Source organism: Python bivittatus, unplaced genomic scaffold (assembly GCF_059951505.1).
Source record: "Python bivittatus isolate LINGU-HERP-01145 unplaced genomic scaffold, Pbiv_v1 ctg000020_np1212, whole genome shotgun sequence".
NCBI classification, from domain to species: Eukaryota; Metazoa; Chordata; class Lepidosauria; order Squamata; family Pythonidae; genus Python; species Python bivittatus.
In genome coordinates this window covers 79,001,848-79,026,904 of record NW_028277030.1, presented here as the reverse complement: position 1 = coordinate 79,026,904, position 25,057 = coordinate 79,001,848, and the positions used below count along the sequence as shown (strand labels likewise).

Genomic DNA, 25,057 nt, shown 5'->3' with positions numbered 1-25,057 from the left:
GGTTTACAACTCCAACATCACAACAACTGGAGTGCTAGAGATCCCCCAACTCCACTAAGGGCAGTTTGTTTTTATCTCTCCTTTGTACAAAATGTCTTGACACTTCAAATACTGACAAGCCTCTCTGGGTAATTTTTAAATATTCCCTCACAAATAAATTATTCTGAGGGGCGGGGTGGAAGATGGCTGTTCTAATTCTAGACAAATAACTGGCTAATACAACTGGCTGCCAATCTTATATGGAAATCTATTTTGTCTTAGTTTCTCACCACTGATGTGTCATTGAGAATCAGTTGCATAAGTTATTCTCGCATTCATTTCATAGACTGTTTAGTGACATGCGCAAAACCAACCAGGAATGCGAAAAACTCCATGCTATGTCTTCATTTGGGGCAATACGCCTGTTGGTCAAATGGCTTCCTACGGTTGTTATACCAACCAACTTATTGCCTTTGGTTTGCCTACTCAAGACCTTTCCTCCAGCTTCCTCTTGTGTAATATTTCATTGCAGAACATTTGAGTAAGAAGAGTTTCCTGTCTCCTTTGAGAAAGTAAAGAAGGTGGAACCCCTGGCAGGTTCTTTAGAATCCCTAGCTCTCCGGTATGTGTAATTTGCTCCTTTTAAAACTCAAATGCCACTCTGGTGTTTACCTCAACTGTAAAATAATTGTTTGGAATTAATGATAGAGAACAGGCATTTACTCAGCTGCGTTGCTGTTTTCCTTTTTTCAAAGATCAGTGTGACTTCCTCTTTTCCTTTAGTTCTGCAGTGCAGATAAACAGTGAGAAGATAGGGCATAGCCTAGAGAAAAATTAAACATTTTACATTCCCACTGATTTCAAGGAGAGAGATTTAAATAAGTCAGCCTGTTTGAAATGGGGATTATTTCTGAATTGCTGCCTTCAATGCATATATTGAATCTAAGGAAAGAAACTTTTTCCTTCTGGTGTTAGCCTGCCCATTAGACTCAGATGGTGCTTATTTTCATGGTGAAATGTAGAGGAAATGCTAACAGAATAATTAAGGTTCAGAATAAAGGTTTTTATTACTGCAATCAAAACAAGTGCAAATAAGCATAGTATTTGCTGTCAGAACTTTCACTATTGATCCTTTGCTTTTAAAACTAAGGCTGTACATACGCGTATGTTTTTGGATGGTTGTCGATCACAGTTGTATTTATCTGGGCTTGTTGCTTATGTTTTGTGACATCCGTTTGGCTGACTGGGAGAAGTTCCAGCAACCTGAATTTTGTACTTTGCACTAGAAGCTTTGATTCGCTTTATGATCATTGGTTTCTACCTGTCCAATCCGGTCCAGCAGGATGGGCATGCTCTGGGTCCCGTCAGCCAAGGAATGTCGGCTGGCAGGGACCAGGAGATGTGACTTTTCTGCTGTGGCACCTGCCCTCTGGAACATCCTCCCTCCTGAGATTAGGATGACCACGACCATTTTGGCTTTTCGGAAGGCCTTGAAGACCTGGCTTTATGCCTGGGCCTGGGGCCCCGAGTGTACAAAGGGCCCCATTTCCTGGTGGTGCTGACACCGACAGTTTTTAAAGATCCCTTGGCTGTATTTATACTTATTTTTCTGTGTTGTTTTGTTTGTTTTTTATTATTGTTAGCCACCCAGAGTCACTGGTCTGAGACGGGCGGCTATATACATTGAATAAATAAATAAATAATATTATATTATATTATACATTATAATAATATGCATATGATAAATATGCAAACATAGCACTCATCTGTCAGATTGCACAAAAGCAATTCTACACATCAAGGGGCATATCTCAATCTCGCTTGGGTTCTGCTTCAAGTTGTGGATTGTTTTTCTCACTGTTTGCCTCTAGCCTTGAGCAGAGGCGTTTCATTTTCTCCAAGCATGCCCCTCGTTACTTCTATGTTCTTCGCTTCAAGCTAGGAGTGATATTCTACCGAACTCAAAGGGAAAGTGCAGCCCGGTATGGCTTCTTCACTAAGACATCTGCAACAACTGTCACAAATCTTTGTATAAAATGTACCTTAGAAATGTTTGTCTCTGTCTCCTGTTCTCCTGTTCCTTGATTACCCCATTTACCATGGTTAAATACGACCAGTTAAGGGGGGGAGAGAGAGAGAGAGAGAGAGAGAACTTGCATATTGATGGGAGATCTAGCTCTGCTTAACGTGCTTTGCAGAAAAATTGATTACAAGTTTCAATTGTTTTGGCAAGTTTTCAAGAATTAACCATAAAAACAAAACATGCATGGTGCTCTTCCCATTCAAAGTCTTTCTAGTTTGTATTGGCAAAATTTCAAATTGGTACATATTACTGTCTCTGGGGGCACTCTCAATTTTATTTAAAATTTTAAATAAAGGAATGAGGAATGAGGAACTTTTAAAAAGTATACAAGGACTTTTGCTAATCAGTTCTAGTAGGCTTTTATTGTTCATTTTCCTCAAGTTTTATACAATGATATAGCACAAGAAGTTAATTAGGTATTTATTGTTATGTGTCAGATTGACTGTATCAAAATATTGTAAAACTAAATACATCTTTTCAGCAGCAGGGTAGAGTACAAAAATCATGCAACACAAACTTAGCACAAAAATCCTGAAGAATTTTTAAATTAAACATTGTTTTATGCAAATGTTGTCTTATTTTTACTGATATTAATGAGGTCATCTTTTATAGATTGCTTCTCTCTATATTACTTTTTCAAGACAGAAATACTGATGTTTTGCACTTCTGCTTAAGGTTGCAAGTGTACTAATATATATTATCTAATTATGCATGATTTTGTTATGGTCTTTTGTCTAGTTTCTGTTTCCTTGCTTTGTTCCTGTGTTTTTTTATTTTTAATTGATCACTGCTTAATTACTCCTCAAGAAACAGAAAAAGATCAGGGGGTCCTAACAGTTATTCCAATTAATGAAGCACATCCATTTATCTTCTTGGATATCAACCAACAACCTGCCTACTAAAGGCATAATAAAATAAATAGACAGCAATTTCATATGTGCTTGTCATCTTCACATATTACATCTGGAAAAAAAAAGTATTTACAAATTGATCAACTGGTCAGTTATAATAAATCGTAGAAAATGGGCTTGACTTATCATCTTTTGTATCAGACAGAAGGAACAAATAAATCAGAAAATAAATGAGATCAAACTGATATTTTAAAAGCAATGCATATATTTAATCCACTTGTTAAATATATGAATTCAATACTTTTTCTTAGATAATCATTTCTCCCTTTCACTTAATAGAGAATTCCTCCCTCTGTATTTACAGTACATTTTACCTATCAAATGTAGACATTTCATTTTCAGTTCATGGGAATAAATCCTGTGGTCTGACCAGTACCTCCCAAACTTAACTCTCTTCATTTAGCCAAGGGATTGCTTGAGCACGTATGCAACAATCTTTCATTGTGATGCTGATTCACACAATTAACAGGAAGCACATTATAGAAGCTATTTCCTTTCCAGGATTATTATTTCTGATTGTTCCACAGCGATTGCTACATTCTTTTACTCTCTCCTTCTCCTCTAAAAATTTCCAGGGTTTTACCAAATAAGCATTTTAGAGTGCAATAACAAAAGCATATCTCATTTTGTTGCAGGTAAGCTATCTATTAATTTGATTTATTTTTCACTATTGACTCTGATTTTTATGCTGCTCTGATTAGGAGTCTCCCTCTCCATTCAAGGAAGTTTTTTCTAATTCTGGAATTTTGTACTTTCTCTGCACTGAAAGAGCAACTTTTACTTCCTTTTCAAGCCAGCAGGGAAATTGGATATCAATCACACTCTAGTGATACATGTCCGTTCTGGCACCTATTCAATAAATCCTATAACATCACAGATAATTGACTCCTCCTCATCTCATAATAATACTGCATTTCTGTCATCAATACCAATACAAGATTGCTTCTTGTCAGCTTTGCTGTATACAGAAATCCAACATGTATTTCTTTGACCTAGAAGTAACATTATCTGCCAAAATGGAATTCTTTGCAGGACAGATAAATAACAATACAAATATTTGTTATTCTCCAACCCAGAACGTGTACAAATGTTATAGTTGGAAACATGTATCAAAGGAATATATATTTGAGAAAGCTTAGTACGAATACATTTAAAAATGCTTTTCAAGGAAAGGGTGTTGATTAGGAAAAGTTATGGAAAACAGTACCTGTGGATTTCTTTGCAAAAACAAAAACAAGAAACAAAACTGAATAACAATTGATGAGTCAGAATGATACGTTATCTAGAAATTCCTGACATAGATCTTATTTAAATGAGTCACGCATCCTTATTTAGACTCAACAGAGAACTAACCACAAATGGAACCCATTTTTTACTTTCTCTTTGCAAAATTAGTGTCAGTTGAAAATCTGAATCTTGATTCTTTCTTGAAGCTATGTATGATTACCTGAGGGCAGGAGCCAAAGAATTTGAATGATGCTCCCAAAATACACTATATAATAGCTATTCTGCGGCATATTCACAGGGATGCAACGAAAAGAACATAAATATTGTAAAATAGTAGAAGGAACTTTTCTACTTGGAGAATGTTGGTTCCATCCGTGCTTGCTATAAACCTTACTGACTGTGAAGATTTGCAAAAACCAGCCTGATCGGGTGGCAGTTCTCAAGTGTATAACATAGGAAATTACCCTCCCAAAATCCCTAGCAAGCTATTACTGTATTTGGATGCAGCCGTATTCCCAACGTCTAATTCAGTGCCTAAAGAGATCTCTGAATTGTCACCTCTGTCACTCAGGCATGCATTGCCAGATTCCAGAGAAATATAGGCCTAATTTTCATGTTTGATTTTTGATACATATAACCAAATAAAAAAAGGAACATGGCTTCAGTTCTGCATCCTGTTGGATGCATTCATTGCCTTTCTAAGGAGACAGTTGGCTTGTGTGGGCTAAGGTACCCTCTTTCATATAATTCCTGATTTTAAAAGTTGATAGTCCTTTTCTTTGCTGTAAGATTATCAAACAACCCTGACATCAAGGTTTTCATTCTGAAGTGAGAAAATGCTAGTATTTGTCACATAATGGCACCTTTTCTGCAAGAGAAACACTTTTCCAATATTTCTTTTTAAAAATCAGATTAAAAAGCAACAGAGTTGGTGCGTCAGGGCCAAATATAGTATATGACTCCTTCAAAACAGAATACATCTGAGCAATGAAAACGTTCCAGTAGGTTTTTCATCTGACTGAAAGGTAGAATAATTTCTAGCTGATCTTACAAGAGCTGAAACCAAAGTTAAAAGCTGAAACAAAACAGAGATAAGGAAAAGTCCTCATTTCAGTTCTTACCTGAAAAGTCATACTTGGATTTTGCAATGTGGTATTTTCAGATTACTCTGAAAGCAACGGCTTTTGTACAATCTGGGTGGGCAGCTGGAGATTTCACTTGTCTGAATGTATGGAGGTGCTGGAAGTCCAGGCACTGCTGCAGTCTAAATAAGGCTCAAACCTTCCTTGCTGTTTTTGTACTTAAAACTGCTGTTAAGAATATCGGAAGCCACTTCTTTGTATCTTTTTCTTTCTGTTCTATTTTTTTTCAACGTCTTTTCCTTTTCTTGTACTTCTTGCTTTCTCTTTGCTTCCATTCTTTTTCTTTTTTCTTCCTTACTTTATATTAGTTTGCATTAGCTTTTACCTTTTAAACGTTTCAATAAAAATCATATTAAAAAAAAAACTTCCTTACCGTTTGAAGAGTCTTTTGTTGTGTTGTACAGTTTTAGAAATTCGTTATTATTATAGCCAAAGAGCAATGATCAGAGAATCTCTCCAATGATGCACAAAGAAACATAGAAACATTGTCCTTTATCCCAGATAATAATTAGATAAATAAAGGAAAGGAATATTTCAAGCCAGGGCAAGCAACGGGATGCATTCTGCACATTCTGGACAGTCACTGCCATAGTAGCTGACACTGGCCATGATAGCTGGGTTTATGTAATCCCAGTCACCTAGAGGGCACGACGTTACCTTCCCCAAGGCATCTTATGCATGCCTGGCTCCCCTAAAATGATGGGACTCCCTGCTTTGATGAACTTACTGACTGACAGTGATCTAATACAGTCACAAGTAATAGACTGAACACTACCGAAAGCAAAATTGGCTATTTTCCTCCTAACACATCCACAGAAGGATGTATACTAACAGAAATGAAGTCCAGACACCTTTTCTCCTTTTTCAGGAAAACAACAACAACTTGCACTGGGGCAGAGTTTCACTTAATTACTAAACGGCACAAGGTAGACAAGGGATCTTTCCACCTTTTTAAACCTTTTTAAAACCCTGGTATGCCTACCACAGCAGTGATCTCTTTGCAGACAGGAGTCATCTTCTCTGCCTAGAAATGGTCATTTGACTGCTTGACCTTGCAAAGTCACATGGTCATTCCAGGAAGACTTGGAGAAAGGAAGCAGCTTCTCTGCAAACAGCTGAGTCTTTAGAGGCTAAGCAATGCTGAGTTATTTTATGAAGCACCTCTGAGCAATTGAGGCTTCTGAGAAGATGTGCTTTAGCCATTAATACCATAATTTACCAGTGGGAATAGTTCAAAGTCTGGTTGTGTTGGTGGGTGGAAGGCGTGGCTACATAGATGCCACATCAGTTTTTGTATGCCTCCTTTCAGGCCCGTGGGAGAACGGGAGACTATTTAAAGAAGAAGAAAATTAAAAACAAAGACATTTCTTCATCCAGGGTGATGGTGGCAATCAGAGAGTTAATTTCTAAAGTTTAGGCATTGGAGCCCGCCTTTGCAGAGCTATCAATGAAACAAAGACACACAAGCTTTCTAACATCCTAGTGTGCACTGGTGCGTGCGTTGTGACCCTGTTTTAAGCACAATGGACATGTACTCTATTCATTGTTATTGCCCGCAGAGCAAAAATTATGCTCAGAACAAATATTCCTGCAGCTGTGCCCCACACATCAAAGGGATTTCTACTTTGCAACCCTGGCCCTTTGGCCTGTAAGTCAGAGTGTTGGGTGAAGAAGAGAGGAGAGCGTCTCATGCAATATTTGATTCCTGTCTGAACAATCAGGGAGCTGCCTTGTAAGTCTGGCGATGTAGGTGTGAATCCCCGGAGGACTTTTTCCCCTTCAAGTATTTACCCACTTGTCTTTTTCTCCTCATGGGATTCAGCCCCCGTATCCTGCATCCCCAAGCCATGCCTTGTGTAGTCAATTACCGGAAGTTTCTAGAGCCAGTGGATGGAGGTTACTCATTTTTAGCTAACGTGTATGAACCCCCTTGGGCTTAGCATTGTGTATGAACTAGGTCATTTCTAAATTGCTCAACAAACTATGATTTAAAGAATTCAAGTTTAATGCGATGTATGAAAGGAGCCGCTTTCTTTCCTCTCTGGGGCCTTTCTTTGGGCTGTTTGTCAAAAGACTTTTTTGGTTCTTGGCTCAGTCTTGAACCCTTGTCTCAGAGGATTGGGTGTATTCCCTGCTGTTTGAGCTGTGTTGCATGGGGTACAACACAGTGTAACTAGCAATACTCCAGTATGTCCAGTATGCAGGATTGCTAATTACAAGCATGTTTTTAGTATTTAAAATGTAATTGTGTCCTTTATTTTCCAGCTTCTCCATCTATTTCAATACTTTGTATGGCAACTGATGGCAGAGCTACCGTGAGTACACAATGTTAATATTAGTGAGAGAAAAGAAATTAATATTATTCATTTGGAGAGAAAGTTACTTGATGAGACTATAAAAGCTTTTCTGTGTTCTTTTTGCCCACTGAATCATCCAGTAAGCTCACAAAAACCTAAAGGGGATACAGACTTGGGCAAGAACGATGTGAGTTGTAAAAAATCTGATTTTTTTTCAGATGAGGGTTTTTCCAAGGTGCCCCTGCCTAATGATGCTTAGGTACAGTACAAAAAATGCATCATGGATGACACTCCAAGGTCTGACCTTATGATGAGGGTATTTGCAGCCAACATTTGGCACCTTTGAATGCCAAAAGAGATACAGTAGTTTTATTATATATGGAAAAATGGCATGGTACAGTTGTTGACTTCCTAATAGTGGGGGCATTCTCCTTCTAAAACCACCAGCAGTGTTTGCAGGAAGGTAAAAAAAAAAAAAAAATCAAGATGGTGGCTGTCTCCATGTGACTAAAGCCCATTTTAATGTGCATTATGTGTCATACATGTAAAAAAGAGTTGGGCTTCAATCTCACACAGCTGCCATTTTGCCTTTTTTGACACACACACGCACACACACACTCCTCACTGCTATAAAATGTCAACATCTATGGGTGAATGGTTAACTGGATGTTTTCTCCCTGATGTGATAGGTATCTATGCAGAGAAATAGGTAAGAATGAATGTCTGATGATTTTTATTCTGAAATGGCTGCATAGGTCACCTCTTTATTTGCAGTTTTGAAACAAGATGTGGTCTAATGACACCTTTTTGAATTCAGTATTCATCCCCAAAAGAACTTCAATTCTTCTTGTCTCTTAGAAATTATGGTTGTCAATCTGGTATCCACAGACTTCTTTGCAATGACTTGATGCAATGTGGGTCTTGCTCTTCAGGTAACTAGATGCATCGTTGCATTATATTGCTGAAAAAAATCATGCTGAAATTAGAAAGATATATAAACCAATTGTTCTAATACAGATAAGGCAGGTTAGAAGCTTCATTTCTGGATGGGTTTTCTCAAATCCACTTGGAAAAAAAAGTGTTGGGCTGTATAAGTGTATATTTCTTTCTTCCCAGCCTTTCCAGCATTAATTTACTGTAACAAGCCTTCCTTGCAACAAGATGTTGGAATATATAATTATTCTGTTTAGAATTCTAGATGGTCCATTCCATGATGCCTCTCCTTGGTTTTCATAACTCACCGGACTATGAAATATTTCTCCCTTTCTAAGTTTCTTTCCTCTCAAAGAATGTGGGTGTGCATTCCTTCAGTCCCTTGTACATAATCAGTTTTTTATAATTTTACATAATATATAATAATAATTAATAATATGTAATAATATAATATAATATAATATAATATAATATAATATAATATAATATAATATAATATAATATAATATAATATAATATAATATAATATAATATAATATAATATAATATAATAATAATTAATTTTATTGTTTTACATAATCTATAATCAGCCACAATGATTCAAATAGTAAGGCTTGTGTTGAGGGGAGATGGAAAATACTCATTCCTCAATGGATAAGAAAATTACTAGGACCTGACTATGGTTAGGGGATAAAAGGAAGACTTTGTCATGAGCATTGTGTTCCTAAAGAGTGGTTGCAATCCTTGAGGGCTTGGTGTGGCGATTTTGCTAGACATTGAGGAATAAAGTTATTCATAGTTGTTTTGACCTAGAGATTACCACTGATACAGTTTCAGGGAAAATGTTCAGGAAGAAAAAATCAAATCACTTCAATTTTCTGAATCTGTTTAGGGAAAATGGCTTTTGCAAATGTGGAAAATGCTTTCAAGTTGTTGAATTGATTTCAATGCATCTAATTCAATTTGACAATTTGTTCTGATTTCCAGTTCACTTTGGAAGATCATTTTGATTCAGAGATTTGAGTAAATCACCTTCAAATGGAATTTCTAAGTTGAACTTTTGCGTAGATCCCTAATCCACAGCATCATATTTTCTTTGAGACCGAATTCAGCTGGTGTGGCTAAAGGATGGAGGCAAGAATTCAGCTAAACCTCTGCATCTTCATCCTTTATTTATACCAAATTGAAATACATTGATTGGGAAGTACAGGAACATACACTTTGGGTGAAGACAAGAAAAAGGTCACAGCCCCTTTGACACCTGTAATAGTGTAATAAGTGTTGTACAGTCATGAATAGTCTCTTTTGGGACCAGGTACCTGAGAAGCAGATGTCGGTCCAACTGGAGGAAAACCATAACCTAGGCTTTTTTTTTTTAGTTTAGATGAGTAATTTCCCACTAGCATGGCTTTCATTACCTTTATGATTGTCTCTCCAAACAGAGGGAGAGGGACATGAAATATATCAACACTGTGTATATTAATCTGGGTTCAAAGTGTCTGGACTCAGTGTCATAGCAGCTTCACTATTACCTGCAAGGTCAATTTTAAAAAGTAGTACTGTGGGAATTCTGCTTAAATCCATAGCATACAAGACTTGAATTTCCACTTCATTCTGTCATTTCTGATTCATGTAACAGTCTATTTGAAGGTATTGGGTAAGATCAGTTGGATATATAAAGTCAGCTGCTATTTGTATGCAGGTGATACCCAGATTTACTTTTCTTTGTCACAGTCAGGTGAGGCTAAGGAAATATTGAACCATAGACTTGATAATGGGATGAATGAGGGACAGTAGTCTGAAGTTGGATTATGTCAAGGTGAAGATTAGGGATTTACACATCTGAGAAGTTGATGTGGTCCCTGCTTTGGATTGAGTCATACTCCCTGTAAAAAAGCAGCATGCCTCTGATGGTCCTCATTGATCTATCACTAGAAGTCATTAGGTTCAGTCAACTTTTATTAACTTTGGTTCAGTTCATCTGCTGTATCATTTATAGACTACATATAGTCTGGCTACAGTAATAATTATTCTTGTAGGTTGGATTACTGAAATGTATTCTACTTGTTGAAAGTGACCTGGAATTTTCAGCTAGCATAAAATTCTGATATTGAAGTCTTAGCTGGTCTATCTAGAACCCATGTTACATTATTTCTGAAGGAGCTACATTTGCTGTCTATCTGTATGCTTTTGAAGCCAATGGACGAGGCGTATGTCTAAAAGAGTCCTTCTTCCGTATTAGGCTCTGTGCATTGAAATTGTCAGGGGGAGTTCAACTTTTTATTCTATCCATGAGAAGGGCAAAACAATATTCTCAGGGATTGCAGCCAACTTTGGAGTCTTCCAAAGGGATTACATTTGGCATCAATGAAGTAGGGTTTTGTTTTGTTTTGTTTTTGGCCTCAGATGCACTTTTTTGGCACCAATTCACTTTTAGTTGCTGATATATTATACATTTCTGTAACAATGATCTCCCCCAGGTTAATAAGTTCAATTGCTCACTTTAAATTATATTGTACGTTTTAAGAAATCACTGAACGTATGACCTCAATATTCTATAAATAGTTTTTAAAAAAGAATTCACATAGGTCAGGCTAAATTCAAATATATTTGCATGGGGCAACTAAAACTGGGTGAAATAACAATTTATGGTTATGATGTTTCAGATTTTTGTCCTTGTTGACATCCATGCTGCTTCTATGACAGTGCTGTGTGTTGTTTGCTCATCAGCAGGATGATGATGAGGCAGCGTTGTGCTTTCAACATAGTATTTGAGAAAGAGATGATGTGACATTTCCCTAAGGTAGGGGACAGATCAATCCACAGCTGAAACATTCTAAACATGATTTAGATCAGTTTCTAATCTCCCATTCAGTAAAGTCAAGTGAGTAACCTGTGGCTCATGGACCTTATGCAACCCCCAGCACTCCATATGTGTTTCCAACTCCCCACGTTTTGGAGAAGTTAAGGGACAAAATGGACACCTAAGATTCACTGAAAAACCCAAATGTTTTTTCTTCTTTTGGGACACTTTTCAGGAGCAAAATGAGTGGCTTAAATTTTTTAAGACACCCATTTTGCCCCTTAAAATCCCCACAAAATACAACAAAGGATTGAAACATTTTGGCCCTGTCCATGAGATGGATCACCCATGTGCACCCAAAGCCAAAAAGATTGCCCAAATTTTTTGACTGTAGTCCATTCATCATTTGAAATGCCATGGACTGGCCCTGTACCTGCATCCTAGGAGAAATAATTTTCCTGCCTCCATTCTAGCACTTTGATTCTAAGGAAAGATTACACTTTCAGAAAGTCTATGTATTTCTGCTCAGGTTTTATTTATTTGTTGGTTGGTTGATTACAGTTCCCTGAATAATGTACAAGTTTGTAAAAAAAAGAAAGAAAGGAAAGTAAAACAAATCAATATAAAACAAAAACAACAGTAATAACAATATTAGATGAAATAATAATAAAACCACCAGGAAAATAATAGTTGATATGCTTAATAAGGTTTCTTAAAAGGCCTTGTAGATTAAAAAGATCTTCAGCTGATATCAGAAAGGTGTCCAACAAGCGTCTCTGGGAGGCCAGTTCACAGACTGCGTGGTGTGGGGAGGAATCACTACGGAACAAGTTCTTCCCTTGTGGCCGCTCATCTTGCCTCCCTAGGTAGGGACCCCTGAAGAAAGGTCTCAGAAGTGGACATTAGGGTCCAGCTAGTGAAAACAATACATTCAAGTTTAACATACTTACCTGCATGGATTCTAAAGTCTTCTTCTTAGGCTTCAGTTCAGGCAGACCTGTCTCAAAGCCACTGATGCTTCTGTCTTGCTTACTGCAGCTGAACTTTGAACTTACTTATGAAACATGCTAATTGCTGTCTGCAAGGTGTTGATATTGCCTTTCTGTTTTAATACTCAAGTAAAATTTATAGTACTTGAGAGCTTAATCAGGGCAGCAAAATCAGATAACCAGAGAGAGTGTCATTTGTGTCTGAGACAGGAGCTCCGTAATTTAGATGTGACCAGTGAGAAGGTCCTTCTCTTTTCCCCACTAATTATGACACCAAGCATGGCCTCTCTATCAGATCTTAAGCTGTGGTCAGGATAATATATAAGGAAATTATCCCAGTCCTCATCTTTTAGGGATTTAAATCTCATTATCAATAATTGTGCCCAGAAAAAAAAAAAGTAATCATTTCAGCCTTGCTGGATCAGGTAATATGGTCCTGACTTCCACCCTTTCTGTTGTGTTCTGAACCAATTTCATTTCCCAAAGGTGTAAAGGAAGCCCAAGGCAGAGCACATTCCAATAACTGAATCTAGAGGCAACTAAGACATGTGTCACCATAGCCAGATCTCACCTCATCAAGAACAGTGGCACATCACCCTGAGCTGGTCAAAGGCACTCCTGACTGCATTTGCCACTAAGCTTTCAAGTAGGCCCACATTTCTAGCAAGCTGCAGTGACAGGTTACTTACAGGGCAGGTTCAGCATGTGAAGATGCTTGGTTGTGTGGATTGGTGCTTCAGAGAAGAATGCATGTTGTAATATGGAACAGCAGTTGCAGACTAAAGAGACAAAGCTGGCAAATAGCTCTGGGGACTCAGCAGAATTTACAGGCACAACAGCTAAGTGAGAGCTGCTGTAGCACACACATAGGAATGGGAAATGGTGGTTTGGGTATGAATGAATGATGTGGGAGGAAACTTAGAATGGACAACAGGGGAGGAAAGCAAATTATTCTTGGAAGACAGTCCAAGATTAAAGGTTGCTTTTCCTGCTCTAATAGGAAGATCACCGGATATCAAACCCAACTGAATTACAACTATATGATCTTTTCTGAAGCCCTTATCTTTGCAAAGACAGTTTTGCCTTACTTTTTCCATGATCATTCCTCACATTTTACTTACACTGTATTATTTTATGTAAGGATTGATGATAAATTTGTTCCTGTGGATTTTTATCAATGTTACTGAATTTTCAGGACCTTAACCAGAGTAATAATGTATGGCTGTGAGAGCTGGACCATAAAGAAGGCTGAGCGCCGAAGAATTGATGCCTTTGAACTGTGGTGCTGGAGAAGACTCTTAAGAGTCCCCTGGACTGCTAGGAGGTCAAACCAGTCAATCTTAAAGGAAATCAACCCTGATTGCTCATTGGAAGGATTGATAATGAAGCTCAAGCTCAGATACTTTGGTCACCTAATGCGAAGAGAGGACTCTTTGGAAAAGACCCTGATGCTGGGAAAGACTGAAGGCAAAAGGAGAAGAGGACGGCAGAGGATGAGATGGTTAGATAGCATCACTGAAGCAATGAGCATGAAACTGAGCAAACTCAGGGAGGCAGTGAAGGACAGGAAGGCCTGGCGCAATATGGTTCATGGGGTCACAAAGAGTCGGACACGACTTAACGACTGAACAACAACAACAACAAACCAGAGACAAAGAATGCCAATATCCACTCTTTCCCAAGTTAAAACACACAGTGCATATATTAAGGGAAATTGCCAATATAAAATGCATTATGTTATGGAGAAATGACTTGCAAAAAATACATACCGATGTGGACCTTTTAAAAAATGACTCATAACTAGGGCAAAGTGAACTTGCTGTGGTGAATTGAGATACTAAAGTGAAGCAGGGCACCATTTATAGCAAGGATTGAACAAAGAACTTACAGACTTGCATACTTCCATGAAATATGTGAATGGCCAGCTGTGTGACGCACCGATAAGTGAAAGATCATTCTAGTTCAAGAACTACAAAAACATACTCACTGTTACCACAGTACTTCCACTAGAGATGATTCATATGTTTAACTGCTAGGCCTCAAGGGAGAACTCACTGTGTGATGTTTGCTGGTTGAACCTCAATATTTAAGTCTCACTGATTTTACTAGCATTAACTTGGCTATGTTGTGGTATGAACTACTGACAAAAATATAGGTCGAGCCTCTCCTTCCCCTGATTCTTTGCTGTTTGCAAAGTTCTGCTATGGGGATGGCTGCTGAATGATGCAAACATCAGTGGTAGTTATGCCATGTGGGGTATACAGGTTTTCATCCATTGAGTCTTAGACATGCATTTTCATTATGTTTGTTTTCACCCTTTGAATATCAGGGGCCAATCTAAAGCTGCCAAGCTTCATTTTCAGATAGTTGCTTTTGGTTTGTGTTCCCATATCTAGCTACCCTCACACAGACTAGCTTGCTGCAGGTGTGAAACAGGAAGCTGTACCGAAAGAGAGAGAAGAGTGCAGTACTTTTTCTCCAGGAGCTCCACATGAATCAATTTTAATTACAGCATTTTATGCTTCAGCTCCTGGCTTTCCCATTAGCTGTGTGGCGAGCCTGTTTGAACGATTGCGTTCTACGGCAAGCTCTACCTCCATCTCTTCTTCCTCCTCTGTTTTCTGCAAATGTTACAACACAAATTGAAATTTCCTCTTTTCTTTCCTTTCTGCGTGCCTTGCAGATTCCTTTGCGTCAGAAGACAAGGAAGAAAAATCAAGGTACTGAATGGCTTTGTTCCTCTTTTTGTTTACACTGATATCTTGCTCATACAAAACAGAGGGTCTTTGTGGTGGCGGCAGCTGCTGTATCTTATTCTGTTCGATTTCTGCTTTGGCTGAGAGTGGAAAACAATGACATGCTCTTCATTTGAACTAAACTGCTTTGGTATGTCAATAATGGTGTATATGTGTGTGTGTGGGGGGGGGAACAAGACAAATGGCTTATTTGCTGTGACAAATAATTTGGAGGCAAATTAGCTTTGAAGGATGTTTTAGCCATATATTAATGCTTCCTGGAGATATCTCTAAGAGTAATAACTAGTAGCTGATTTTCACTGGAAATATATTTCTCATTCCGAGGGATTTTGTAAAAGCTTTACTTTCACTAATTTAACTTTGTGAACTATTCATACTGTGAAAATCCTGGGATACCTTTAAAAGGAAAAACAGTATTCTGCTTATTTTGTTTTGCAAAAAGTGACACTTGCTTCTAATTTCACAGGTTTTTACACCATGAGTCGCCGAAGGATCTCGTGTAAGGATCTCGGACTGGCTGATTGTCAGGGCTGGCTGTATAAAAAAAAGGAAAAAGGAGGCTTTATTGGCAACAAATGGAAAAAGTTTTGGTGTGTTCTGAAGGCTTCGTCTTTATACTGGTACAGCAATCAAGTGGTAAGAATGTCAATCTCCTCATTTCTATAAACAAATCAAAATAAAATCTTCCTTCCCGAGGATGAAATCCTGCCTAAAATTTAACAAAGTATATGTCTGTTGCATTTGGGTGTAATGTATGAGGCAGTTCAACAATGGTGGGAAGGACACTTCTGATAGGTTTAATGGTATTTTCTGTTTCTGATGAAAAATATGGAAGTAAACTGCATCTCATGTCATCCAACAGCCAGACAGAAGTTTGGGGCTTGTAGAAAAAGAAGAATGAATTTCTTTTGCACCTTAGTTCTTTGCAGTCAGTCCTATCCATGTTCCCTTTTTTCAGTTTGTAAGGTAGGAAAGTGAAGATGTTTTGACTGGAGTATATCAGAAGGCCTATAGTTCCTACTTATTCCCTCTCTACACCTCTATGAGGCTGGCCCCAACCCGGTTGGCCTTCCAGAAGGCCCTTAAAATGTGGCTTTGTCAACAAGCTTGGAGATCCCATGATAGAGTGGAACCTGCTAGATGGCTGTATGACAGTTAATGGAAAGCACTCTTGGACTATTTTGTCACCATTTTGTTTTTTCTTTGTTTTTATGTTGTTTTTATTGTTTTAATTCAAACTGGCTGTTTTAATGGTCTTTGTACATTCAGATTATTATATGTATGCTGCCTAGAGCCACTATGTGGGATGGGATGGGCAGCTATACAAATGTGATTAAATCAGTCAGGACATGAAAGCTGTGTGTGCTCTTTCTGCCTACTTGTTCTCACTAGCCTGATGCAAGTGCACGTATAGATGAACAATCCTAGCAATCTATTTTTACCAGATATAAGCGTTTATGTCTCATTCTTCTTACACCAATGTACGATTCACAGGAGTACTGCTTCATTGGCAGTATCGTTCCAAGATGGCATTTTCTAAATAATTTGAGCTTGTCCTTCATTTTTGAGGAAGTTACATTGATAAATTAGTGTCAGCAAAACATAACATAAGTTGTTTCTGTGGTTGTTGTTGTTGTTGTTGTTATGCCAACTGGTCTTTATAAGCCTTCCCTACTATAGTGGCCATCCAGATGGATTGGATTACAATACATACAATTTGCAGTCACTACCCTGTTTGGAGATTATGGGACTTGCACTTCAACGTGGCTATTTCTTTTTCACCAATGCTGCATTTGTAAGAGTAATTGGGCATACTGTTTTAAAAAAACTAGTTAATGGGATTTCTGATTAAGAAATCAAGAAATTAAAGAAATCAAGAAATTAAAGAAATTAAGAGAGCCAGTCTGGTCTAGTGGTTAAGACACCAGGCTAGAATGCAGGAGATGATGAGTTCTCGTGCTGCCTTAGGCATGAAAGCCGGCTGGGTGACTTTGGGCCAGTCTCTCTCTCAGCCCAACTCAGCTCACAGGATTGTGGTCGTGGGGCAAATAGGAGGAGGAAGGAGTACTAGGTATGTTTGCTGCCTTGAGTTATTTATAAAAATAATAAAGGCAGGATAAAAAAAATCTTAAAAATAAAACAAAATAATGGGATGCTTATAATGTGGGCCCACAATAAGTAGGACAAAGCACCATTTCACCAATATGTGATCTATTTGAAAATTACTTTTTAGGGCCAGTCAATTCAAGGCCATCCATGGCAGCTCAAAAAATTAAGATGGCAAGCACAACCAGAGGCTTTGGTTGTGTGGTCATGTCTGCCATACTGACTTTTTTAAGCTTCCCTGTGGACCCTCTGAATCAATCTATTAGATGTTAAATCGGCCATGTCAGAAATGGCATTGGCTTCCTTTCACCAATGTTCCTCAAATAAAGCTCACTGTTCTTTAAGGATATGGACAACCTGCCTACCTATTCATCTGCGATTGCCTCTTGCACTTTATGATTAATAGCGCACAACTAATTAAGTTGGAATAGGCCAATCAAAGATGTGAAGTTTCTTTCAAGGAAGGACTTGCTAATGTCCTTGAAAGGAAGCTATATTGATTTTCTTTGGTTAAAGAAGCTCATCTTGGACCAGTCCAGTCTCCAATTCCCCTTTTCCCATTTTTGAAGTAGAAACTGTGATGGTTACATTTAGGACAAAGGAAAACTCCAAGTACTTTTGGTGATACTAGAAATATGGGTCAGTTTCAGTCTCTGGATTCTAATCCAATTAGCATGCTGAAACAGCTGGGAGGCAGATAATCAGGGTGCCAATGTTGTTTTGACATTTTTTAAAATAAACCCAACATCAGTATCTTTTTGAGCCACTATCAGCTTTAGGAACTAAGAAGGTTCTCCTAGAATAAGAAGTTTGTTCTAAGAGAATACTACTCAATCCCTGTCTGGGGATATCACAATATTTTTAGTGGTGTCCTATTAAATGATAGCATGGGTAGTGAGCATCAAGGGATTTGGAAAGGAATGTGTAGAAAACACCAGTGTTGTAGATTTCCTGAGTAGGTTTGAAGGTATGAAAAGCTGAATTAGGTTTTATTACTGGCCTCCTTTTGCCTTTGTTTTAATCATGTTGTTTTAAGTAAACAGTTTCAATTTTGGTTCACTGCTATCTCTGAGGTTTTCCTGAAAAGAAGAATGAAAATACATTGCATAGACAAAATTAACAACAATAAATTTAAGCTTGATCCTAAGAAGGTTGGAGGTATTAATGGGGAAATCCATTAGTGTGATTTGCTTGTTAGAAATGGAATCATGCTCTTCATTAATGATCAAATACTCACTTTAGTTGATTCCTATGTTATTCTTGGAAAGAAGCACATTTTTACTAGGGGTGAGTAGTTTAGCAGCTCTTCCTATGGAAAAGCTAGAGTGAATGAGTGTATTATAATCTACTTAGGGTTTGCCATTAGGATTCAGACTATAGCAAGTCTTAGGACTTCTGAAAGTATCTTGCTCTTTTTGGGCCACAGTTTAAGATGCTGGTTTTATTCCTTACAATCCTTTGGGATTTGATTTGCCACCTTTGCCATGACATACTTTATCAACAATAAGGCTATGGCTACTATTCTAATGGCCATATACTAACATATAGTTCCCTCACCTCCCCCATGTTACTGATCCTGTAGCCCCTGCTATTATTTCTAATTACTGGAAGTTGTTGCCCATCAATATCTAGAGGGCTACAGATTCTTCACATCTCATATGAATGATGGGATGACACTGATTTTGTGTTCCTCCTGAGGAGTCCCCACTGGTATCTCCTGGGCCATTGTGGGAAAAGAATGCTGGACGCCTTTTCTGTGGTCTAGCATGGCTTTTCTTACATCTTCACTGTCCTGTGGCAAGAATGATGAGAACTCTAGTGTTCTGCTGTATGTTGAATGTACAGATACAGGGATGCATCCTACGGTTGCATGGGGCTCCAGAATGTTTTGTACAGCAATAGAATAGATCAGTGATTGCTACTGAATGAGAAATGCATGAATTTGAGAAAGTTTATTATACATTTGTTGATTAGACCAGGGTATGATTTATTATTTACTTTTTTACTTATGTATACTTATGCGTATTTCTATACTGCCCTACTCTTCACAACTCAAGGCAATTTGTAAAATATATGATACGATTAATAGGCTGAAAGTATAGAATATTTTGTGTTAATATAGCATTGCAGGTTAGTTCCAGAATGTGATAAGAGCAGAATATGATGGAACTAAACTATGGATGAGGATAAACAGAATGTTTAGCTTCAATACTGAGCAGGGTATGTCCCCTTAATCATTTAAGGGATTTATGGATAAGCATATCAAGGGTGCTTTGGTGATATTACAGATGTTTTGGTTAGGGACATGACTGTACATACATTTTTATATGAAGGTAACACCATTCTGCTGGTTGAAAACTTGAAGGATTTGCAATGAGTATTAGATTGTATGATGCAAAAAGAAAGATGGATCTGAAAATTAATAAATCAAAGGCAAAGGTACTTGTGTTTGACAAGAAAAATTGGGTGAATGATTGCAACTTATACCTAAATGGAATAGAAAGATAAATTTGTGTACTGTGGCAGATGGTTTATTAAAGAGGGAAAAATTGATGCAGAAATGTTAAGATGTGCAAATGGTAGTAGAAAAGTAGTGGATAATATGTAGTCTGTTCTGAGAAATTATTATTGTCAAAGGAAAATGTCTGTGTATAAGTGCATGATTTTGCCCAACTTGTTACTCAAAAAGAAGAGTTGGGTATGTCAAGAGAAATATAAAAGTAAACTGAATGCCACGGGAAGTGTCTGTGGTAAACCATGAAGAAAATTCAAGATGAATGGGCACTTTATATGGACTAAATATAAAATGACTTACCAATGTATAAAAGAGGTACTGTACATTGAAGTGGGTTGGTCATACAGAGAGAATGAACAAGGACTGGACTGATACATGAAGGAAATGAAGTGGGTTGAGAAGAGGGGAAATGGAGAAAGTTGTGGTCAGATGGAGATGATACAAAGGTGACAAATTTGAAGGACAAAAGGCAGTCCTTGAAGTGATATATGGATGTGGTAGTAACAAGGACTGTTTGGAGCGATGAAAAGGTATGGAGAGTTACAATGAATAATGCTGATTGGTCAAACTTTCTTTCTTTCTTTCTTTCTTTCTTTCTTTCTTTCTTTCTTTCTTTCTTTCTTTCTTTCTTTCTTTCTTTCTTTCTTTCTCTTATTATTTCTTATCCTTTTCCTGTACTCTGCATAATATTACTTATCTTAAAAGGGAATGTGATGGATATTTATGTATGTCATATTGTCCCTTTAGCTGTGGAGAATTCATTGTGGCTGATTCCTTTGACAGTGTACCACAGAGGCATTCTGAGCACCCCAGCAACCTTTGAGCACCATTGTGTCTTCTCTCCAATCTCAAAAAGTTTGGAACTGAAGAATGGATTATTTAACATTTCTCCCAGGAGGTGTTGTGGATGACCAGACTAATACTGCAGTAAAGGCAGTCTTAACCAGCAGTTATCCTTACTGAATAATGAAGAAAAGAGAAATCTTGACAACTGAATTTTGGCTGACCATGAAAGCTAGGCAGAACTGTGCAAATATAAATTTTCTAGTTGGTCAGATCCACAAATGAAGCCTTGCTCTTTTTATATTACCACTCCACAAGTGGTTTTCCTTGGATAAAGTACAAATGAAAGATCAGCCACCTTAGCTAAGAAACGCTCTTATAAGTTGAAACATGTGGTGCTCCAGGTGCTTAAGGCTAAGTCACATGTGCAGAACCTCCTTCTCTCTCACCTTATCATCACACAGTGAAAAACAGTGGGTTTCTTCTGTCATGTGGCTGACCTCAGGCTCTCTAAACCTAGCATAAAACAAGGACATGAAGTTAAATAAACTTATAATCCTATGATGATCTCTTATGTACACGGGAGAGAGGTTTATTATTGGTAAGAAGGAAAGTGTTTCTCCATGGTTGCCTGTCAGTGGAAAACCCCAGACCTCAGGAGCAAAGAAAATATTTGTAGTACTTTGAACAGAAGTTAAGATTCAGGTTTCACTTCCAGATGGAAACAGTCAGTTAACTGCCAAACAAAGACAGTGGACTGTGCACACGCTCACTTCCTTTGTACCACTGTCAGGTGAAATGCTCTAATGCTTCCGATAAGTCTTGACCAATGAAGATAGCTCCAATAATGAGAGTGCTTTCCTGAACCCAGTGCCATGCAGAGGTGTTAGATTCCATTGTGTTTAATTATCAGAGAGGATGACAGCTAGAGCCCAAACTACCTTGGTTGAGGAAGGCTGTGCACTGTATCCTAGTCACGCTGGCCAGATACAACTTTTGTGTTCAAATGGGGGTACGCATCTGAGCAGCATTTGCTGGCCCTGAACAAAGCAAGGTTATATTTCTTGGAGCTTCCCTGTAAACTCCAGGTAACTTCTGTTGGAAAGAGTGGGCCTGCATATAAACACTGCAAGGCTGCTTTTTATGTCTTGAAATGACTGCCTCTTGAAATGACTGCCTACTGATGAGCTTCAGTTTTGAAGATCAAAAGCTTTCTCTGCAAGCAGAAGTTGTAATTCCCAGCACCAGCTATTTTCTGGGGTTTTAGGAACATGGTAGTTGCTGACCTTCACTATTTTGTGGAGGGCTCGGGGCAGTCTTATCCTCACTTCACTTATTCAAATGCATGGCTTAGGTTATAAACAGAAATTTTAGGCACTGATCTGTTTGTGGAGGCAGATACTTTATTCCCAGAAACATTGTTCATCCTTCCAGTGCCTAGCCTGCCATGCACATTTCATGCTTCTGCAGGAAGGGAAGTTATACTTTTATGAAGGAAGAATGCTGTTTATCTTTGAACAATATCTTTTGTTGCCCAGAGATTCTGGGAAAATGTAACTTAGCAACAGCAGATTGGTGCAGTGTGTCTCCTAATGCATCAGTAAGCTTCCAGAGAATATAAATATTAGTTAGGCTTTTAAATTAATTCAGCCTACATTTTGCCCTTTGCAAGCATATTTGTCCAATTAAATGAGGGCCAATTCTCATTGGACCACACGGGTTGTTAGCAAGTAGGGGTCTACTTTGGATTTCAGTGAATCCTGAAATGAATTGTGCAGATTCAGATGGATTTGGAGACTGACTGATAGATTGATTATGTGCTATCAAGTTGTTTTCAACTCCTAGTGACCACATTTTCTCCGTGACGATCTATCCCTAACCTGGTCTTTCAGGTCTCCCAATGGTGCACTCATCGCCACTGTAACTGGGTCAGTCCACCTTGCTGCTGCGTCGTCCTCTTCTTCTCTTTCCTTCCACCTTTCCCAGCATTACAGCCTTTTCCAGAGAGCCAGGAAACCCAAATTTAAGAGATTCTTTTCAAAAAACCACAGTCATGAATCTGAATGCTCCTAAAGTATCGTTAGTGATTTAGAATTTGTAAAGTAATGGAGACAGGGATAGCTTTTATTTATCTTTTTATTTTACACATCTGATAGGTGTTTCGCTGATCTGGTGAACCAGATTGTGCAGCCAAAGACAGTGTATCTGCAACGGAGGCATCTCCTCCAAAGCTCTTTATATCAGGAAAAACTCCACAATTAGGCAAGGAGGGAGATAGTTTTGTTACTGATGGATCTACTTTCTAACCCCAGTAAATTTACTGTGGTTTACCAAGAGTCTCCAACAGTACTGCTTTGGGGGATTGCATGTTATGTTAGCTCCCTGCTAATCATTCTCATAGGGCGGGGGGGGGGGGACATTAAAAAGGTTTTACTGAATCTGTATTATGACAAATGCTACTTGTTCGTCTTCTGTTTCTACCAGTGCTTGTTCCATATCCATCCTTCCTTACTTCTCTAACTGACAATAGTGACAGTTCAAGAGACTGCACAAGAGGCATTAAACTGTGTTTAGTTCACTAGAATCCCCTGAACCAGTTTTTCTTAACTTTTGTTTGCCAGTGTTTTTGGCTGAGGAATGGGCAGCTGACTCATACTCTATTTGCATTTGAGGACAATAAAAATCAATGAACTGATATTTCTAAAACCTTGCAGGCTTCTTTCTTTGGTGCCATCTACAGTATGTGAGAAATGTAAGTTTCATAAATACAAAAATCCAGTAGTTTTATTTCTGGGGCATGAGTTTTATGGCATACTGTGATGGAAAGTTGGGGAATGAGAATTATTTCTGCATCTTCCACTAGAAAGATACAGGCCCAGTGGTATATCAACCACCAATAATACCATCACCTGAAATATCTTAGAAGCAGATGACTTAACAGCTCTCTGATGATAGGGATGGCATTCACTGTCTTACATCCAGAAACTCAGCTATTGAATGATGTGGTTATCGACCACCATGGTGACTTCATATTTCTTTGCTTGTCTACATATGTTTTATTTACACATAATTGATCTGAATTACTGCAGTTTTATAACCAGAGTACACAGTTAGTTTGGATTTTACAGCTGTCCAGAATCCTATGAGCTAGTGAGAGAAAATAAACCACTGTCTGGTCCAGTGAAATAACTGCTAAACATCTGAGCATAAGAATGCAGGGAGCAAAGGCCCTGTATATTTCTTCCCCTATTTGTTACATGATGCTGGGAACAGTTCCTCACATTATACTATGGTTTACAATTAAGCTCAAGTAGTTAAAACATCCTTTCTATTGCCTAAACCATCCTTACAATTTAGCTCACGGAGAGCTAAAAATATCCTTTCTATAATGTCAACAGAGATATGAAATTCAATGTCCAATTGAATTCCAATGTCCAATTTTGATCAATAACATGGCATATATTAATGTTTTGTGGGTTTTTCCCCCTAGGCAGAGAAAGCAGAAGGATTCCTCAGCCTTCCGAACTTCACAGTGGATCAAGCAACAGAATGCAAGAAAAAATAGTAAGTCTATCATTCTGTCTCAGTCTTTGGGAAAGTTGCCAATTATTTTGAATGTACAGTTCAAAATCAGAGTAAGCTCATTGATGGACCACATCAGTGCTTCTTCTAATCCAACAAAACAGCTTATTTCCAAAGATGTTTCTCTACAACTCTCCAGCAGGGCATGGAGGCAGCAGCTGTACCTCCACTGGACTGCAACACAGCTAAATTTCAAACTAATAAAATACATTATGAAGAATAAAGCAGAAGTTGGGACTGAACATTACTTAAATAGAACTGCAAATCCATGAAATTGCTTTACAGTATTCTGCATACAGGGGAAAAGGATGACACTTTATATTGCAGCATGATAGACTTCCCAAAGTTTTGTCTTTCACTGCATTTATTAGAGCTTATACATAAGCTTTTCCTAGTTTAGTGGTTGTTTTCAACTCTTGACACAGTATGGGTTTAAGCTGAGATATGAGACTGAGATTGCCTGAGTCATCTTGAAAGCCGTTCTTCTTAACTCCCTTGGATTAACTGGTCATTTTCCCCCCATGATCATGATAGTCTTCTGGAATACCTCATGGAACTAGGTATCAGGGATATTTCACTGCATTGAAATGCTTCTGATTCTTTCATTCAGCCTCACTTTTAGAAAGTCTAATATTTTTCCATATATATTTTGTTTTGGAAGTGCTATGAAGATCACCCATCCACATATCAAGACATTCTATTTTGCAGCAGAAAATGTGGAGGAAATGAATATGTAAGTAAAAAGAAATGCCCAACTTCTGTCTTTTTCAGCTGATTGATTGAACTGTTGTTTGATTATTATTTCTATGTAGACTGTTGTCAAAGATGTGAGTCCAAAAGATGTTCACCTTTTTTCTGCCATTGGACTCCATAACTTCCTGATCACGTATCTTCATGGCTGAATGTAAAATCAATAAGGACATTCATTACTCCTCTTTCTCCTTCTCATCC

General features: G+C 38.0%; 1 protein-coding gene across 3 annotated transcripts in view; it reads left to right on the top strand.

Moving 5' to 3' along the window:
• Positions 1 to 536: 536 nt before the first annotated feature.
• Positions 537 to 25,057, top strand: part of IPCEF1 (interaction protein for cytohesin exchange factors 1) — a 38,453-nt gene continuing 13,932 nt past the window's right edge. Inside the window, exons 1-6 of one of the 3 annotated variants that reach the window (XM_088142275.1) lie at positions 537 to 601; positions 7,608 to 7,657; positions 15,048 to 15,084; positions 15,587 to 15,756; positions 24,015 to 24,088; positions 24,768 to 24,839. In XM_088142275.1, coding sequence (XP_087998401.1) covers positions 7,634 to 7,657; positions 15,048 to 15,084; positions 15,587 to 15,756; positions 24,015 to 24,088; positions 24,768 to 24,839 — 377 coding nt within the window. In that variant the 5' untranslated portion in view covers positions 537 to 601; positions 7,608 to 7,633. Of the gene's footprint in view, positions 602 to 7,607; positions 7,658 to 14,571; positions 15,085 to 15,123; positions 15,251 to 15,586; positions 15,757 to 24,014; positions 24,089 to 24,767; positions 24,840 to 25,057 lie in introns of those variants that run through there. The other 2 variants (XM_025168236.2, XM_025168235.2) reach the window with 2 other exon arrangements.